The 18,283-nt window shown below is 48.0% G+C and overlaps 1 protein-coding gene across 1 annotated transcript in view; it reads left to right on the top strand.

Moving 5' to 3' along the window:
• The window catches only part of PPFIA4 (PPFI scaffold protein A4), a 67,432-nt gene extending 50,241 nt beyond the window's left edge, over positions 1 to 17,191 (top strand). The window contains 5 exon segments of the mRNA XM_021003151.2: positions 5,875 to 5,972; positions 6,330 to 6,505; positions 8,389 to 8,457; positions 13,602 to 13,776; positions 14,668 to 17,191. Coding sequence (XP_020858810.1) covers positions 5,875 to 5,972; positions 6,330 to 6,505; positions 8,389 to 8,457; positions 13,602 to 13,776; positions 14,668 to 14,717 — 568 coding nt within the window. The 3' untranslated portion in view covers positions 14,718 to 17,191.
• The last annotated feature ends 1,092 nt before the right edge of the window (positions 17,192 to 18,283 follow it).

Genomic DNA, 18,283 nt, shown 5'->3' with positions numbered 1-18,283 from the left:
CCTTCTCCAGCTCTTTTTCAGCTGGTTCTTTCAGGGCTGAATCTCATTACTTTTCTCCTGACTCTATCTTTTCTTGAATTGAGGATTCACAAACTGAATCCACTGCCTAAATCAAGCCCAAGTAAAGTAGAAATGTTCTTAATTAACCATCACTATATCATGGCCCTCTAGGGGAGGCTCCCCCAGGCCTTTCTCTAAGCTTGGAGCCCCTTCAGGGAAGGATGGTATTGAATCCTTCAACACTTTGATTCCCAGATTTTTTTTTTCATACGAATGTATGGCTCATTGGAGCAATAGTGTGCTTCAGGGAACTTGTGGGCTCTTGTCTGAAGCCAGGGCCGGAGTCTGTCACGTCCAGAGTCGATGGAAGGAATGGGGAAATTTCTCTAAAGCTCATCTCTCTCTTTGCCTTGTGTATTTGTCTTGAGAGGTTTTCTTGATTCCTAGATCATAGTTCATCGATCATATCGGGTCAGAGCTAGACCCTAAAGATCATCTCTTCTGGCTCCCTTGTTTTGTAAGTGAGGAAACTGAGGCCCAGAGGTGAAGGGAGTCATCCAGGGTCACACAGCATGTTGGTGGCACCAGCGCTGGTACCAGAACTGAGCTGACTTCTGTTCCCCGGGGCCTGCTGCCTTCTCTCCTGGGGTGCCTGGATGAAGGCCAGCTCAGAAGCACGGCTTCCTTCCACCTCCAGTCAGGGCTGTAGGGTGCATCCTTTGTCTCCTGGAGGGAGTCTGCCAGACCCTCAGCACCTGTTCCCTTCGCTCCCCAGTCCAGTAACTGATAGGGAGGGTGGGGGGAGCTGAACACTTCTCCTTTCCTGTTCTGCTGATGGGACACATTCACCTTCTGCCCACACAACTGGAAGTGGGGGAAGGAGTCTCTCAGTCCAATCACAAGGTTTTATTTGGACCCTTTCCTTCTGCCCAGGGGAAAGAACCTTGGACTTGACTCTTAGAGTATTAGTTAAATAAATACTCCCACCCTCCTACAGCGCTGTGGCCTTTCCAAAGTGCTTTCACCTCTGTTGCTTGTTTGTCACAATACCCCTTGGAGATGGGTTGGACAGGGACTGTTACTCCCATTTAGCAAATCAGAAAATCAGTCCCTGGGAGTTTAAATGGCTTGCCCCAGTGCACACAGGAATTCAGTTATAGAATCAGGGCTAGAACCCAGGTGTCCTGACTACTCCTCACTCTCCTGTGCTGCCCAGCCATAGCCCTTTTCCATAAGGAGTTTGTGAGGTGATGTAGGGAGAAAAGACAGACGCAGGCTGGAAATACGCGGGCCCCCAGAGGATTGTGGGTGTGTGATGGGGCTAGGAAAAGGCCTCTCTTCCATAAGCACTGAGTGTCAGAAGATTGAGGGCAGAGGTGGGATCTGAACAAGGTACAGAGCCAGTATTCTTTCTATCATACTCATTTTTCTTATTTTTTTTCCATTATACTCTTTTTTTAAAGTGCTTGATATGTGCATTGAGAGGAAGCTTGGTCTGGTTTATAAAGAAAGTGCTGGCCTTGGAGTCAGAAAGACCTGGGTTCAAATCCCACCCGATATTTAATAGTTGGGTGAGTCTGGGCAAGCTTAAGTTATTTCATCTGTAAAACTGGACAATAATAGCTATAAGATTTACCTGACAAGCTTGGTGAGAGAACTAAACGTGATGAGTTTGTACTTTGCAAGCCTTAATAATAATAATTGTAATCATAGTTAGTATTTACATAGCACATTAAGGTTTGTGAATTACTTTACCAATATTTATCTTATTTGATCCTCATAGAAACTCTGGGAGGTAGATGCTATTATTATCCCAATTTCACAGATGAGGAAATGGAGGCAGTCTGAGGTTAAGTGACTTATCCATGGTCATAGAGCTAGTAAATAGATGAGGCTGGATTTGAGCCTAGCTCCTATGACACCAGAGACAGGGCTTTTCCCACTGTGCCATGCTTCTTCTTGTGGAGGAGAGGACATTAGGAATCCCAGAAAGGATGGTCTCAGTATTCTCAGCAAAGCAAGAGGTGAGGTCTATTGAAACAGGTCAGTTTTGGGGGTTTGAGAAGAGAAGGTTGTATTTAATAGTTGCTTTGGGGATGTAATAAGGAGTCAGTAATACTGGATTTCTGAAGAGTAGTGATGACCAAGTTGAAGTTAGATGGTGTAAGTTAATGTGGGGCTCAGTTTACAGTCGTATGATTTGCTCCTGCCATATTCCATTTCTCTTGAGTAGAATCAGAGATGGCAGATAGTGGGGGTTATGCAGACTGGGGATTACCAGCATGGAAACATAAGAAAGCCAGAGAAGGTCAGAGACTTGAAGGTGCTGGAGAGTGCATAATTGAAATGGCTGACCATAGGGACAAAATTTATAGAATCTCAGAGTTTAGAGGGTCCCCAGTGGTCCCACAGTCCAACCTGAAGGCTGCAGAAAGGAAGAAAGAGAAGCCAGAACAGTTGTGAAAGGACTGGGAGAAGAGGGAGGGGTCAGAGTTCATGATGGTTCAGGAGGAACGAGGCAAAAGGACAAGAGATGATGTTCATAGGGGGAAATTTCTGAGTTCAGAATCTTGGAGGTGGGGTAGGTTTTGGTGTTGCTGAGATCTGTGGTGGTGTGATTACTCCTACAAGGGCTACAGTAGAGTGGAGATTGAGGAACTGAGAGATCGAGGTGTTAGAAGAGTCAGCAGTGTGAACATTGAAGTCCCTGAGTTGGCTAGCAAGTGATGGGTCAGAGAGGAAGACTGAGCCAAGTGCTAAAGTTATTGGAAAAGGCAGGGGAGTGTTCTGGAGGTTTGTCAGTGGCTGTAATGAGGGTTACGGTTAGAATAACAATGATCATAGATAACCTTTACATATAGTGCTTTACACAGATTTTCTTGTTTGTTGGGGAGAGGATGATATAATTGGACAGTGTGATCTGCAAAAGAGGAAGAATTTTTGAGTGCTGATGGCAGTGAATTTATGGTGGTGGATTGTAAAATGGTTGAATGAATTATGGAAGCCCTCTGGAGGAGGTAGACTTGATCTGCTATTAAAGGAGGTTACAAGTTGCGGTTTCTGTGAAGGGAAGTGGTTCCACACATATGGAATGGTCTGATAGGAAGGCTGGGAAGAAGAAGGAGGGGGAGAGGAGAAATGCAATAACAAAATTAGAGGAAAATCTATCTCATGATTCAAAGCAAAAAAAAAAAAAGGAGGGCTTGTCTCAATTAAGGAATCACAGAGATAATGCAAACACAGATATTTCTTCTGGGTCTCAGTAAGATGAGGGGGTAGTACAGTATATACCATCTGAATATAAAGACCTTTCCCAGCTCTTTTTAAAAAATCAATTTTAACTAATATAAACACCAAACAATGGGCATTTGCATATACATATTAGGACAGAAAAAAGAGGATTGTACATAAAATGCAGATCTTTATAATGTGCAGCTTTCTTACTTAAACAATATATAGGAAGAGTCACTTATAGCTTTGAAAGCTGTCCTACTTTCTAGTCTTCTTTCTGGCCTTCCTTCTGTTCTTTTCTCTTCATTTAACAAAAAGTCACCGCAATGACCTCCCTCCCTCCCTATCTCTCTTTCTTCTCTTCTTTCTCTCCCTCCCTCTCTTCCTCCCTTCCTCATTTCTTTCCTTCTCTCTTTCCCTGTCTCCATCCTTGCCTCCTTCCCTCCTTTCTTCCTTCCTCCCTTTCTCCCTCCCTCCTTCCTTCCCTCACACCTTACCCAGCAGTATCCCCCACACTATTAGCATAGTAATAGGCAATATATGCCACCTCCAGGTGACTGTTGTTTATTTTCCTCTCCTTTCAGAAGTAGTCTCTAACTGTCACTAACAAAAGTCTAGGGAAATCAAGAGCCTGATTCTCCTCCAGCTGTCTTTCCTTCACATAATAATAACTTAATTAGCTATTAAGTTAATAATTAATACGAATTTAATATTATTATTTCCCAGCTGGCTTTCCATCCCTTAATAGTAATAGCCAATAAATATTTATCAGTAATTAGCTAATAATCAGTAACTGATTAACAATAACAACAACAATAAAGCGACTTCTTAACCAGCTGGCTTCCCCCTCTCTTAATGAGCCTATTCACTTGGAGGTTATTCCATCCCACACCCACCTTAATGTACATGGTTCGTTATGATCATAACTCCTTCTCCCAGCTCTTGTTGATCTAGTGTTTCAAGGTTTATAAAGCATTTTTCTCATCACAGCCTTGTGAGGCAGGCTCTGGAGCCAGCTCCTTCATTGCACCCTGACAGCTCTGTGGCCCAGCCAACGTGGTTCCTCATGACTCTTTCCTGGGGAGTCAGGAAGGGCATGGGTGACCTGGGCCATGTGTCCTGGAGCATTAACTAGCTGGGCACATGGCCAGTTCCCCCACTGCCCCAGGGATCATGACCAGCGCAGTCTGCTCCAGCAGTGAAGGGCTCTGCTCATGATGTCCTGGATGCTTGGGTGGGTGTCTACAAAGAGAAACGGAGGTAGTGAGTGGAGAGAACCCAGGACCAGGCCTCAGGACGTATAGTTCTCATTCTGGTTCTTGCTCAGTGTATGAATTTGAACGAGTCCCTTCCCCTCTCTGGGCCTCAATTTCCTGCTCTCTAAATGAGAGGCTCAGGCTAAGGGGCTGCCTGTGGTCCCTCTGACATTCTTTGTTTTGCTTTAAGCCTTATGGCCCCTTTAGCTGGTTCTCCTTGTGACTCTAACCTACCCTTTGTTTAGTATGAGAGTGCTCACCAAGTACACACCCAGAATCATCTTCTCCTGCCTGGAGGTTGAAGCTTAGGTGATCTAAGGCTGCGAAGGGGCCCTGGCTCTGCTGGGCACTCCTTGTGTGACCTTGTATAAATCACATTTCCTCTTCTGTAAAATGAAGATTTTAGACTGGATTTCCAAGGTCCTCCTTTCTAGCTCTAAATCTATGATCCTATGAAATAGGGGACTCTTTTCTCCTCTCTTCCCCTCTCCCCTGCCTTCTCTTGATAGGGGTTGTTATGGAGGCAGTGGTCATTGCATTTATGGTCGTAGAAAGAGCACTCATGGTTCATCTCCCTGGGCTTCAGTTTCCTTACTTGTAAAGGGGTTAGAGTAGATCATCTCTGCGATCTCTTCCTTCTTTGATAGTCTCTGAATTCTGGTGTAGTAGAAGGACCATCAGACTTGGGTTCAAAACCCAGCTCTTCTGCCACTTGACTTTAGACAAATCACTTCTCTCAGAGCCTCAAATTTTCCCCTTCTGTAAAATGAGGGAGTTGAGCATATCATCTCCATGGCCCCTGCCAGCACTAATCCTATGATCTGATTCTGTAGTTGTCTTGGTCTTAACATTACCTAGATGGAGTGGATGGGGTATGGAAGGAGGTAGCCTCAGGGTAGGGCCCCAGTTTAGAGCTGAGAGCCAGGTAGGAATGTTGAATGGAAGGGCAGGGAAGCATGAATGTGCTTGCTGGTAGGTAGGCTTCTTCACTGCTGTGGGCAAGGAAGAGTTGTAGCAATATTTTCATCTGAAGCAAGTGGCCAGGGGTTGGAGAGAATGGGGTGTGTGTGTGTGTGTGTGTGTGTGTGTGTGTGTGTGTGTGTGTATGGGGCCCTCACTGGGATTATGGGGAGGAAGAGCACCGTGGCACAGGTTTCAGCCATGCTGAAAGTATGGCTGCAGAGGCAGGGGAGGAAGAGGAGGGAGAGGAGGAAGCTAGCGAGGGAAGGTTCAGTTGACACTTTGAATTCCTCCTCTAGTGCATACCACAGCTAGCCCTACCCCCGCCCTGGTTATAGAGTTCTTGCTGAAAGCGGGAGAGTTACTTGCCTCCTCTTCCCTCCTACCACCACCCTGGGCCCTCAGTACCATGCTTTGTGCCCAACAGGAGCAGCCTGCAGTATGGCATCATGTGCTTGAAGAGGCTCAATTACGACAGAAAGGAGCTGGAGAAGAGAAGAGAGGAGAGCCAGCATGAGATCAAGGGTGAGCTGGCTTCTACCACAGGACTCCTGCAGCTGGGGGTGGGGGAGCGGGGAAGTGGGACCTGGGAAGGGCACAGCATAGGACTACTGGCCCAGCTCTGACAGCACTCCCCAGACCCCTTTCCTAGGGTCCTAGGGAAACTCTGTGCCATGTTTTACTGGTGAGGAAAGCAAAATTCTGTTGGGGGGGGCCTGACTTACTTGCTCATGCTGGTAGTCAGTAACAGAGCCAGAATTTGCACACAGGGCCTCTGACTCCACGTCTGACCTGCTTTCTCTACTATGTCACCTTGCTTCTTTGAGGGGCTTGGGCTGATTGCAGGGCCACTGCTTTCTCCCTTGATCCTTCCCCCTCCAGATGTGCTGGTCTGGACCAACGACCAGGTGATACACTGGATCCAGTCCATTGGGCTGCGGGACTACGCCAGCAATCTTCATGAGAGCGGCGTACATGGGGCTCTCCTTGCTCTGGATGAGAACTTTGACCACAACACGTTGGCCCTGGTCTTACAGATTCCCACGCAGAACACCCAGGTGGGATTCCCTCCCTTATCTTCCATTTTCTGTCAGGTCAAGCCAACATTCGAAACCTTGTTTCCTCAAGGGAAATAAAATTACACACACATACATGTGCACACACAAAAATTCATACATACTGGATTTTTTCAGAACCTAGGAAGCTCATGGTTTGCCACTGATAGGAATGGATAGAAGCACATTTTAATCCTCATTAAAAGAACCTCTTCAATGGAGTCTTTGGGCCAATTCATGCCTGACAAAGCCTTTCTTGCCCTCACATAGGGTCTCTGAGTGGTCCCAGCCTCATCTTAGCTTTAGAATTAAGCAGTTCAGTGGCCTTAAGGAGGCTTTTCCATACTACTTTATCCTCGATCACTCTTGAATCTATTCTCAGAAAGCTGGGTAGAGCCACAATGGCAGCGAGGGAAGACCAAGACATGAGCCCATCGGAATTTCAGGCTTGATCCCCATGATCTCTCTACCCTGATGGTCTATCCCTGACAGTGGTGCTAAGGGCGAGCATGGGAGAGCATGATTGGCCTACAAAAATTAGGGTTGTCTTCCTGATTTTTCTTTCATAACTCACATCACCCAAGAATTATTTGACTCTTCCTTGAATCTGTTTATGTTGGGGGTCTGCATAACTTTTGGGATCATTTTCCTTTTGCAATTTTGTTTTTAGAGCTGGAAGGGATGGTAGAGATTATCTAGTACAGCAGTCTTATTTTACAAGTGAGAAAATGAAGGCCTGCAGAGGTTAAGAGACTTTCCTCAGAAAACGTGGCAGTGAATTCTGTGTGGGAAGTAGCACTTGCTTTTATTTGTCACAAAGTTAATCTATTTTAAGCATTAAGGTGGGTGGAGGAGAGAAGCCTGGAGTAGTCCGGGTCTGGTGAGCAAGCCCATTTTTAGCCTAGCCCTTGCCCTTCACCATTTTATAAACTCTGATCATATTTCCTCCCAGCTCTTGTCTGTCATTTTGGGACAAAGAATCTCCACCCCCTGATGATTTTAGTCATCCTGCTTTGGACTTTTTCCAAATGTGTTGTTTGTATCTTTCTGGGGATATAGCAACTAGAACTATTCACAGCATTCCAGCAGTGAACTTTCTTTGGCTTTGTACTAGGATAGGGTGATATTTGCTGATGGTACCCAGAAATGTAGTGGCCATTTTGGTCATAGAAGCACACTGGGCCAGAGTCTTTTGGAAACAGACTATGATGACTGACAGCTCTTCCCACAAGAACTCTCTTTCCTAACAATTGTCTCAGTGTCTCTCCTTCTATAATTTATAGTCTGGATTATGCCCACTGGGTACCCATTGTCCACATACTAATCCTTTCAAAGAAGCTCAGTAGCTTAAAGATGCATTTTTTTTAACTTATATAAATCATGTTGCCTTTCCCCCAATGTGTTCAATGATCTTACCTTTTATTATAAATTCTGCCAGACTATACCATGAGTGAGCAGGGTCTCCAGTGAAGTCAGTCTCAATGAAGGCTGGCAACACTTCCCAGGAATGCACTTAACACAATGATAATAGCTCTTCACATTTATATAGTCCTAAAGTTATAAAAGTTTTACAAAGTGCTTTTATCTAACTTCTATATTACATATATGTATGTGTGTGTGCGTGTGTGTATACATATCTTTGCAAAGTAAATTTATACAACCCTAAATTTATAACCCTAAAAGTTTTACAAAGTTTACTTTGTAAACTCTGTAAGGTTGGTGGTAAAAGTGTGATATCTTCCTTTTACAGATGAGAAAATGAAGGCTTCGCCTTCTCATCTAATGCATGCTCCTCTTGTGAGTGGCTGAGGGAGTCCGGGGAGGGGTCTAGAACCGGGCTCAAGGCTGTAGCGCCTATTGTCCTCTCTTCTTCCTGATATTCCTAGGCCCGCCAAGTGATGGAAAGGGAATTTAACAACCTCTTGGCCTTGGGGACAGATCGGAAGCTGGATGATGTGAGTACTTAACCTTAACTGGAATTCATTTGGGGAGTTCTGGTCATCGTTGGGATTTGGCCTTCACAAGCCCCTTTGATGCTAAGGATATGCAGTGTGGTGGCTTGAAAGAGAAGAGGCTTGTTTTGTTTGGGACCAGAGGGCAGATCTGGGGACACTGGGTCAAAGCTGCAAAGAGAAAGAAGTACCTACAATTGGAACTGTCCCAAAGTGGAATGGGCAACCAACTTGGGGAAGTGGCTTCTCTCTCAGTGAAGGTCTTCTAAGCCAAGGCTCCATGATTGTGTGATGGGTATCCTGTAGAAGGGATTCTCGTTTAGTTATGAATTGGGCCAGATGGCCACTGAGGCCTCTTCCAGCTCTTGACATTCTGGAGTTCTGTGGGAGAGGCATCAAGGCCTGGATAATAAACCCTCAAACTCTGAGTGGTTGCTTATGCTCTATTTTGCTTGTGGGAAGCGTTTGGGTCTCCCTGGGTTATGGTATGTGGCCTTTGGGAGAGGTTGTAATGGGGCAGTCCTAGGGTAACTTCACCGTCGCCCCCTCAAGGATCAGAGTTTCCCCTTCCTAAGATCATGCCGTTGAGATCGTAGTTTTTCTTTTGTATTTCTCTCTGAGACCCTCCCTCTCTTTATGGTAACTTCAGCTTGGCATGTGCTCAGCGAGCTACTTTGTGTCCAAAAACTATTTTGCTATAATATATGGGGACCTCAGGGTACAAATTCTAAGTGGGTGGCTAAATATTAGGGATTAGGTTGCTAAATTTTGGGGAAGAAATTTGAGGCAGGGAGACTAATTAAGAGGCAATTAACATGTTCAGGTAACCACCCTGTTACTCAGTTCAGTTTGACACGGCTTAACTCATCAGTCATCTCCAGTTTCACTTTCTAGCTTCCAATCTTGCTCCTGCCCCTAGTCCAAGCCAGTGCCTTCCTGTCTTAGGATTCCTGGTCTCCTTCCCATTTGTATTCTGCAGCCTTCCCGAGGTGTGGAGCAGCTGACAAAAATCCCCTTGAACTTCTCTGTTTACTTGACATAGTGCCTGCCCTGCCCTCTCCCTGCACTTTCCACCTGACATGCTACCCCATCACCTGCCAGTTCCTTTGATTTGTCCCTTGACTGATATGTTTGCCTCCCTTCAGTTAGTTCATTGTTATTTTCCCTCTGCTCACTATAACTTCTCCATCCCTGATAAAACACCCTGCTCTCTGATTCCCATCGTCTCACATCAGCTTCATTTTTTCTTCTTTTCCAAACCCTCTCTTTCCCCTCTGTGCGGTAGAATCTGTCAGACTGCCTGATGAATGGTTCTTGTCTACTTTAACTTCATACTTCAAAGATCAGTCGGTGCATCAGCAGGCATTTCTCAAGTACTTATTGTGCTAGGTGTTGGGAGACAGCGGCCAAGGACATTGCCTGTCCTTGAGGAGCTGACTGTAGCAGGGGAGACCGCTCCATCCGTGCATGCCATCCATCTGTCCGTTGCTCTCTTTTTACATACATAGGCGTATGCAAAACACATACAAAGCAGCTGTCAGCAGCCTTGGCAGGAGGAAGGCCCTAGCTCCTGGCAGGCAAAGAAGGGCCTCAAAGGGAAGTTCTGATTTGAGTTGAGTTTAGAGGAAATCTGGGATTCCCTAGTTTAGAGATGAGGAGGGAGAGCATTTCAGGCCTAAGAATCACCAAAGCGCAGTCGGGACAGGGTACGTTGTGTGGGAGGAACAGGGAAAAAGGCTGAAATAGCTGGGACTGAGGGCTTTAAATGCCAAACAGAAAGGCTTCTCTTTGATCCTAAAGGTAACAGGAGCTGACCAGAGTTTAAGGAGAGGAGTGACATTAGGAAAATCACTTTGGCAGCCACATGGAGTGATGGGCTGGAAGGGGAGAAGTTTGAGGCAGGGAGACTGTTTACAGTTGGGAAGCTATTTCAGTAGTTCAGTTAAAGGGGATGCATTAGGGCAGGGATGGGGGAACCTGTGCCCTCCAGGCCACATGTGGCCCTCTAGGTTCTCAAGTGTGACCCTTTGACTGAATCCAAACTTCATAGAGCAAATCCCCTTAATAAAAGGATTTGTTCTGTAAAATCTGGACTTAGTCAAAAGATTGCACCCAAGGGCCTAGAAGACCACGTATTCCCCACCCCTGAACTAGGGCAATTACTGTGTGAGTAGAGGGAGGGTCCCTGAGTTCATCCACGTGAGTGACAGCTCAACCTCTCCCTGCCTAAAGAAATTCTGGCCGAAGAAGCTTAGGGTTTGGTGATGGTTGGTCTTCTGGTGGTGCACCTTGTCCCAGTTAGTGACCCTGATGCTCAGATGACAAGTGCCCAGTCTATCGCTGAACTTGTGCTGTTCTCAGAGTCTCGATACCTTGGTCTGCCTTGCTCCAGCCCGTATTCTGTGAGGGCAGCCTTTGAGAGCATAGGGTTTGCTCCACGATGGGAGGAGGAATCAAAGAAGGACAGATGAGCATGACCCAATCCTATGTATCTGTAATCACAGAATCTAAGTGGTGAGATGGACTTTAAAGGTCACCTAGGCTAACCCTTGCATCTTATGGAAGAGGCTGAGGCTCAGAGAGATTAATTAACTTGCCCAAGGTCATGTGAGTGGTACTAGCAGAAAGCCAGGATTTGAACCCAACTCTTTTAACTCTAAATTCAGTGCATGCTTTTCCACAACACTGTGCTGCCTCTATAGTCGTTTTTCTTTTTCTTTCTTTTTTTTTTTTGGCTCAGCTAGCCCAAGGGTGTATTGAGATTCTCATGTATTTGTGGGAGGAGAGGTTTGTTTTTTGTTGGGTTTTTTTCCATAGCAGTGCCTTGGGGCCTGGAGTGGGTTTCTGATTTAGGAAAGTTGACCTTTCTAGTCAAATGGATATCAAATATCTTGCCTCTCTCTGTCTTCATCTTCAGAAACATGGCTTTAGTTCTCCTTCTGTCCTCTGTGTTGTAGTGTCTTTTGGCTCTTAAGTCATCCTGGTCTCTGCCTGGAATGTCAACTCAGGGGGAAACTGGAGCTAACTTCCTAGGTGCCGTACACCAGGGTGGAGATGTTGGTGATGTCATCTGGCAGGGGACATAGGAGTGCTGGGAAAGGCAGAGATTCTAGAGAAAGAGTGCTTTGTGGAAGAGAAGACAGATACCCAGGCTCTGGTCTGAGACTTTATGATCCAGGGGTGGCCTGAAAATGGGGGAGTCTGTCACCCAATGAACCACCCAGGATCTGCTCAAGGATCAGGTTCCTTCTGTCTAGAATGTGTCTGAGGCTTACTTCCCAGGCTCCCAGTCTGCAAAGGGAATCTGACTGTCCATGAGGGAATGCAGGCAGTCAGTCATTCAGCAAATGATGTGTGCCAAGCACTGTGATAAAGTGCTGGTTTGTAGCAGAAAGTCCATCACACTACCAGGGTGGGGTTGTTAGAGAACACAGGGATTCAATTTAACGAATATTTTGTAAAGCACCTAACAGACATCAAGGTATTGTTCTAGGCTTTGAACGTAGAGAGGTATAACGAAGATCGTGTCCTGAAGGGACTTGTAATCTAACAAGGGAGGGAAAATATCCGCAAATAAGTGTGATAGCAAAGGAGAGATCCAGGCAAAGGACTTCTGAGAAATTTGTGGGAGAAATCACTTCACCCAGGCTCTGTGTGTGTGTGTGTGTGTGTGTGTGTGTGTGTGTTCAGGAAAGGTTCCAAGAAAGTGGCACCTGAGTTGGGCCTTGGAGGAAGGGAGTGCCTTCAGAAGATGGAGGATGCTGGAGTTGGGAGACTGTTCCTCCCATGGGCAGAGGTGTAGAAATGGCACAAGCTTTGGAAGCTTTTCTTGAGCCTGGGTGTGTGTGTGTGTTTAAGAGTAGGGGAGGTGACTCTTGGTCTGGGGTAGGGGAAGGGGAGGCCTGTCTAGAGTCAGGGGGTGGATTAAAAATGACCGCTGAAGAATATTTATAGCCTGAGAAGTCCTGGATGAGCCCAAGAAGAGTGTGTATTTGTTTCTGGCGGCCAGCATTGACAATTCTTTGAAGGGATGACTGAGTAGGCAGTGGGGAGGATGACAACACCGCCACAGCAATAATGATAACAATAGCTAGCAATTACATAGTGCGTGAGGTTTGAAAAATGCTTTACAAATACTGTCTCATTTGATTCTCACAACGACCCCGGGAGGTAGGTGCTATTATTATCCCCGTTTTACAGAAGAGGAAATCGAGGCACATAGAGGTTAAATGACTTGCCCAGGGTCATGTAGCTAGTGAATATCTGAAGAAAGATTTGAATTCAGGTCTTCCTGACTCTGGGACCAGTGCTTTACCCACGTGACATCTCTGGTTAGCTGATTTATGGCTAGTGTTGGCCAAGACCACCTATACTCTGTCAAAACTCCATTGACCAGTCCAGTCCCCAGCATTAAACCAGAGAGGGAGAATGAAGGAAGTAAGAGGCCTACTAAAAGAAAAGGGAGGTGGTGGGGAGTGGGATGGTTCCCCAGTTCTGTTCTCTTGTGGATAAAGTGGGGCACTGACACCATGGGAGGTGTGGTCTGGGCCTTGCACATAGAAGAATACCTAGCTCATGGCACTGGTAGCTGGATAGCAAGGGGATTCGGCTGAGAGGATACGCACAGGAAACCAGATCCCCAACACTGTCTCCATTTAGCTGGGCCTGGGAAGGATTGTGTATTCTCCAAGGCCTAAGACCCGAAGGCAAGAATGGTGTGTCTGGGAGGCCAGCTCTTCACTTTTCCCCTGGGGGAAGGGATGGGAGACATATGGGTGGGTGGGAGGGTGTAAAGAGAATGGAGATCCTAAGTTTGGACTGGGGTGGTTGGACCAGGGCAGCAGGACCCTCACAGAGAACTGGCCTGAGCCACTTTTCCTTGGAGTCTCAGGTCTGAGACATCCTGCCTCAGAGCTAGAAGGGATGTTAGAAATCAGGTACTTGAACCTACTCATTGTACAGATGAGGAAATTGAGGCCCAGAAGATGAGAAGGGACCCATCCAAAGGCCCCTGAAAGGTTCCCACCGGGCTCAAAGGTAGATCCAGACAAGAGTAGATGAGGCTTGAGGTCCTGAGGGGCCGAGGGTAGTGAAGCTTCCCATTCTTTGTGTGTAAGAGTGTGTTCATGCATGTCTCTAACTTGCAGGGTGAGGACAAGGTGTTCCGCCGTGCCCCGTCGTGGAGGAAACGCTTCCGTCCCCGGGACCCCCATGGAGGGATGCTCAGCACCTCAGCTGAGACCCTCCCCACCAGCTTCCGAGTCTCCACCCTGGGGCCGTTGCAGCCCCCACCGGCTCCGCCAAAGAAGATGCTGCCAGAAGGTGAGCTGGCTGCTGGGCTGTAGTCAGTGTCCATGTGGGCACAGGACCTGCCCCGACACCCCTCTCCCTCCTGGTATTCAGAAGCCCAGCTATAGGGGTTACCAGAGATGGTGGTGGGATCTGAGCCCTGGGTCCTGCCATCCATTTCAGAAGGCTGGTTTCCAATCCCTGGCTTCCCAGTTCCCCCTGCTAATGCTAAACTAATGGTCTGGCCCTCACCCCTCTACCCAGTGCTTGGTCCCCACGCCCCATCTGGCGCACTAACCCCTGCTCTGTGTGTTCTTGCTGCTTCTGACTCCTCCCAGCTGGGACATCAGGGTCACAGAGACTGGAGACCTCTACGGTTCGGACCTACTCCTGCTGAACTCCCCCCTACCTTCCCTACCCCGGGTCTGACGGGGGGTGTGCCCGTGGCTCGGGGTAAGTGGGGGTAGGCCCTATGCCAGGCTGGGAATGGGCATGTGGGGCCATGCCTACTTCTGCCCGCACGAACCCCTCCCCCTACACTTCCTCAGACAACTAGCTATCTTCTTGTTTGCCCCTTCCATGCCCACTGAGCATAAACAGTCCCCAAATATCCACCTAGGAGAGCTTCTCCCAACTATACCAAGGAGCCGAGATGCTACATCTTGGGTTTTGGCTTCCTCACACAACTGCTTTGTGCCCTCCAGGTCTGGCCCTTTCTCTCTAGCACTGGTCCATGCACACTGCCCTGCCTGGCCATCCTCTTGCCTTTTCTGCCTTGCTTTGCTCTGGGGATTAAGGGAGGTGGGAGCTGACCTTCAGAGGTGGAATGGGTGGGGAAGATTTGTAGCCCTTTACCTCCCTGGAGTCATCCTGGCTCCTTCTAACCCCATTCTCTCTTTCTCTCTCTGTGTCTGTCTTTCCTAGTTCATTCCCACTATCTCTACGGACACATGCTCTCCGCCTTCCGGGACTAGCCACGGCCCCACCTGGCTTCCTCCTTGGCCTCACCGGCCTGGCCGGCTCTATCCCCTCTTGCTTGTTCCCTTTCCAGTAGCCCCCAGTCTTGTCTGTGACTTTCCAGTTGCCCCTGGATCTCAGCATATACTCATCCTTGAGCTCTGACCCCCATCTCCTTTTGTCTGTGTGTTTCATGAGGCTTTGGTTGGGGCCTCTGTGTGCCAGGCTTGGCCCCATGGGTTGGTCATTCTCAGTCTACAGGGGAGAGAAGACAGCAAGCCCAGGGGGTGGAAACAACTTCCCCTTCATCTTCTCAATACCTGACCTGTCCCCCTGGCCTTGGAGCAAGGGCCAGGCCACGGCCACTGGTACCAACAGAGTAGTGTGAACTATGGTTCCCAGGGGAGAGACAGCTGTGTGCCCAGGCTCTGGTCTGTTTCCTTCCTTGTAGGGAGGGCCTCCTAGGCCTTGAGAGTGTTTCTACCTAACAACCTATTTTGACACCTGTGACAACTTCTACATTAGCAATAGCTACAGAAGCAGCTCTCAGGACTTCCTGGGGGTTTAAAGGGCCCTTGAAACCTTTGGAGAAGGCAGGAGAACAGAGCAAAGGGCTTCACCTAGGCTTGGGGCATGGGGAGAGTGAAATAGCAGGAATATTTCCACCACCAGAATAGGTTCCAGCTCAGTCTCTCTGGGATCCAAGCCCCAAGCCCTGGGCAAAGAGAGTGTAAGGAAGAATGGGGTTGACCAGCAGGCCAGCTTGGGGCTGATGTGGGAGAAGAGATGAGAAGAAATGGAATACAGAACTGCAGGTCTAGTGTCCACGAACAGGGAAGCCCCTTTCTTCAGTCAGATATTCAGACGGGGGCTGGGGGGAAGGGGAGAGCAGACTGTCTTCTGTTAGCAATAAGTCCCACGTGGCTGTGGGAGCTCTTCTCTCTCTGCTTGCTCCCCAGACCCTGGCAGGACTGCTGGGTTGGTGGATTCTGGAAGAATGTCGTAGATTCACACTGACTCAGAATGTTGGGGTTGGGGAGAGGAGAAGACAAGGATTCTCCTCTGCTTCCCCTGAACTTTTCCCAAGGGATAGAAGTAGGAAGTAGGAGACAGGAAGAGAGGGGAGGAGGAATGAGTGACTGCACATGTATCCTTTTGGGCTCAGAATCTTATGGATCCCAAATTTCCAGTCCTCTGACTCTTGCCATAGATTCCTCTTTTCCCTCCGCCATGAGCCTGCTCTCTCTGCCCTGGGAGCATCGCAGGAAGAGGCATTCCTAGGAAATCCTCCTCCTGGTATCCTTACCCCACTAAGAAGTATTGCAGGTGCCTCAAGTTTGTGTCAGTGGTGAGTGTCTGGGGAGGGAGGGGCGGGGTCCAGGACTGAGTTTTAGATTAAGGAGTCAGAGATAATTACTGGTTTCCTTGGACCTCTACAACCCACTGTCCTTCCTGGGTCTCTCTCTGGGAGAGGTCTGAGGTTTTATCATTCTTCAGGTGGGCCTCCCTATGGGAAGAGCTGGTGTGCTGGTTTGTCTGCTTAGCTTTTGAGCTGGGCTTAGAAATCAGGCTGACTGAGGCAGCAGTGCTACCTGGCTACCTGGAGGGATGATGCCCAGGTGGGGCCCAGAGCGGTGCTAGCTCTCGACCTGGTCCCTGGTTTGCTTTGTAATGGAAGGAAGAGGAATGCTAAACCTCTGTCTGCCTGCATGGGCACTTCTTCAGCCTGAGGAACTGATGAACTGGTTCCTTCAGAGGTTTAGGTGAGTGGGAAAGAATCTTGTGATGCCCATTCTCCTGAAAGACCCTCACCTACCCTTTGGGACTTCTGTGCTCATGTAGTGCCTGCTCCCTTCCCACCAGGCTGACAGAGGTGGTGGAGCTGGAATTTTTAATCAGGGAATAAGTGGAAGGAGACTAGGCTGAGAGAAGAAATTCTGTTCCAAGACCAGACTTTGGGGTTATAGAGTACTTCTTGAATGTTAAGATCCTGAGATTGGGCATCTAGGATCTTGGGGATTGCAGTGCCATCTGAATCCTTTAAAGGACTCACTTATTTTTCTTATGTAAACATCCCACTGTAAATGGGCTGTGCTGAATGAGAGACCAGGCCAACAGCTGTGTCTCCAGCCCCAGCTCTCTAGGACCTTATTGTTGACCTGCTCTGGCTGGCCTGATCACAGGGCAGAAGCTAGAGAGAGAAAATACATCCTTCCAAGGGCTGTTGGGAAGCAGGGGGATCTGTGTCACACTGTGGTAGTGGGGTGTTGTCTCCATATGTTTTTTTTTATTTGGAGAGTCACTAGTGACCCCAGCCCCCCTCACCAGCCTCCTCTGTCTCGTCAGGTCCTCCTTCCTGAGTACTGTATCGGATCACTGCATCAGGAATGGGTGTGCAACACCCCTCTGTGTGTGTGTATGTGTGTGTGTATGTGTGTGTGTGTCAGGGGTGTGTATGTAACAATAAACAACCCGGTTTTAAAATAACAGACACATTGCCTCTGGTCCTCTTGAATGTTGATGTTCTGGGTTTGGGGCTCCTGGGAGGCTGCTCCTGGGCTGGAAAATGAGCCTTTTTATTCAATCATGAACCCGCTTGTCTGTGGCAGCCACCTTGATCTCTCAGAGAGAAGTCTGGGGATCTGGGTGATGAAGAAAAGGAAGGGAGAGAGGGCTTTAGAATCTGGGAACATCCTGAGCAGAAGGTAACCAGCACCCACCACCTCTGGGCAGGCAGACTGAAGACCACGGGAGGAAGTGGCAGAAGGGAAGGACTGAAGTTCAATCTCAGGAAGAAAATTGCCTGCGGGCCAGGATTGTGAGTCCTCAGGTCAGGTTATCCAGAGAGCGGGTGGAATATTCTTTTCTCCAAGAATGTGAGAACTACCTGGCTCTTGCCCTTGGTCAGGGAAGCTTACTTAGGGTCAGCCATAGTCAGTAGCAGGGAGGTTGACTGGATGGTCTTTGGCATAATCCTTTCGCCTTTCCTTCCCTGGAATCTCCTCCTTGTAAAAGAGGTGAGATTGAGGAACAGAAGGGGAAGGGGATGTGTTTCTGGTGATAGTCAGCAGAAGCAGGGATGAGAACTCAGGAGCCTGCCAGACCCCCCACCCCCCACGTCCCAGAACACAAGATGAGGACTTGTTCCATCTAGGTGTATGAAGCACAAAGGCACCAAGTTTATCTGCAGTCATTTGCAGGCAATTTACATAACCTACCAGTTAAATTGTCATTTCCATTCTCCTGATAGTTGTCATATTTGATTCTTCTCTATTCCTTCTCATCCACCCCCTCATCCCCACTTGGGTTTCCATCTACCAGATACATATGACAGGGGAGGAAGAGATGTACTAAGCTGGGGAGATGGAGCAGCCTGCAGGCAGCTCGTATGTAAACTGGGGATAATAATTGTACTACCAGCCCCCCAGGGCTGTTGTGAGCATCCGATGAGACGATTTAGGTAGAGCATTTGGTAAACCTGGAAATGTTCCATCAGCCTAAGCCATGATGGTTACTACTACCTTAGGAGCCACTCAGCTGACATGGATGTCCTGGGTCTCCAGGCAGTCGCCTTGCCCCTCCC

This window comes from Phascolarctos cinereus, unplaced genomic scaffold (assembly GCF_003287225.1).
Source record: "Phascolarctos cinereus isolate Bilbo 61053 unplaced genomic scaffold, phaCin_HiC Scaffold_5;HRSCAF=322, whole genome shotgun sequence".
Classification (NCBI taxonomy): Eukaryota; Metazoa; Chordata; class Mammalia; order Diprotodontia; family Phascolarctidae; genus Phascolarctos; species Phascolarctos cinereus.
Note: the sequence above shows the minus strand (reverse complement) of the source record. Positions and strands in the feature narration are given on the sequence as shown.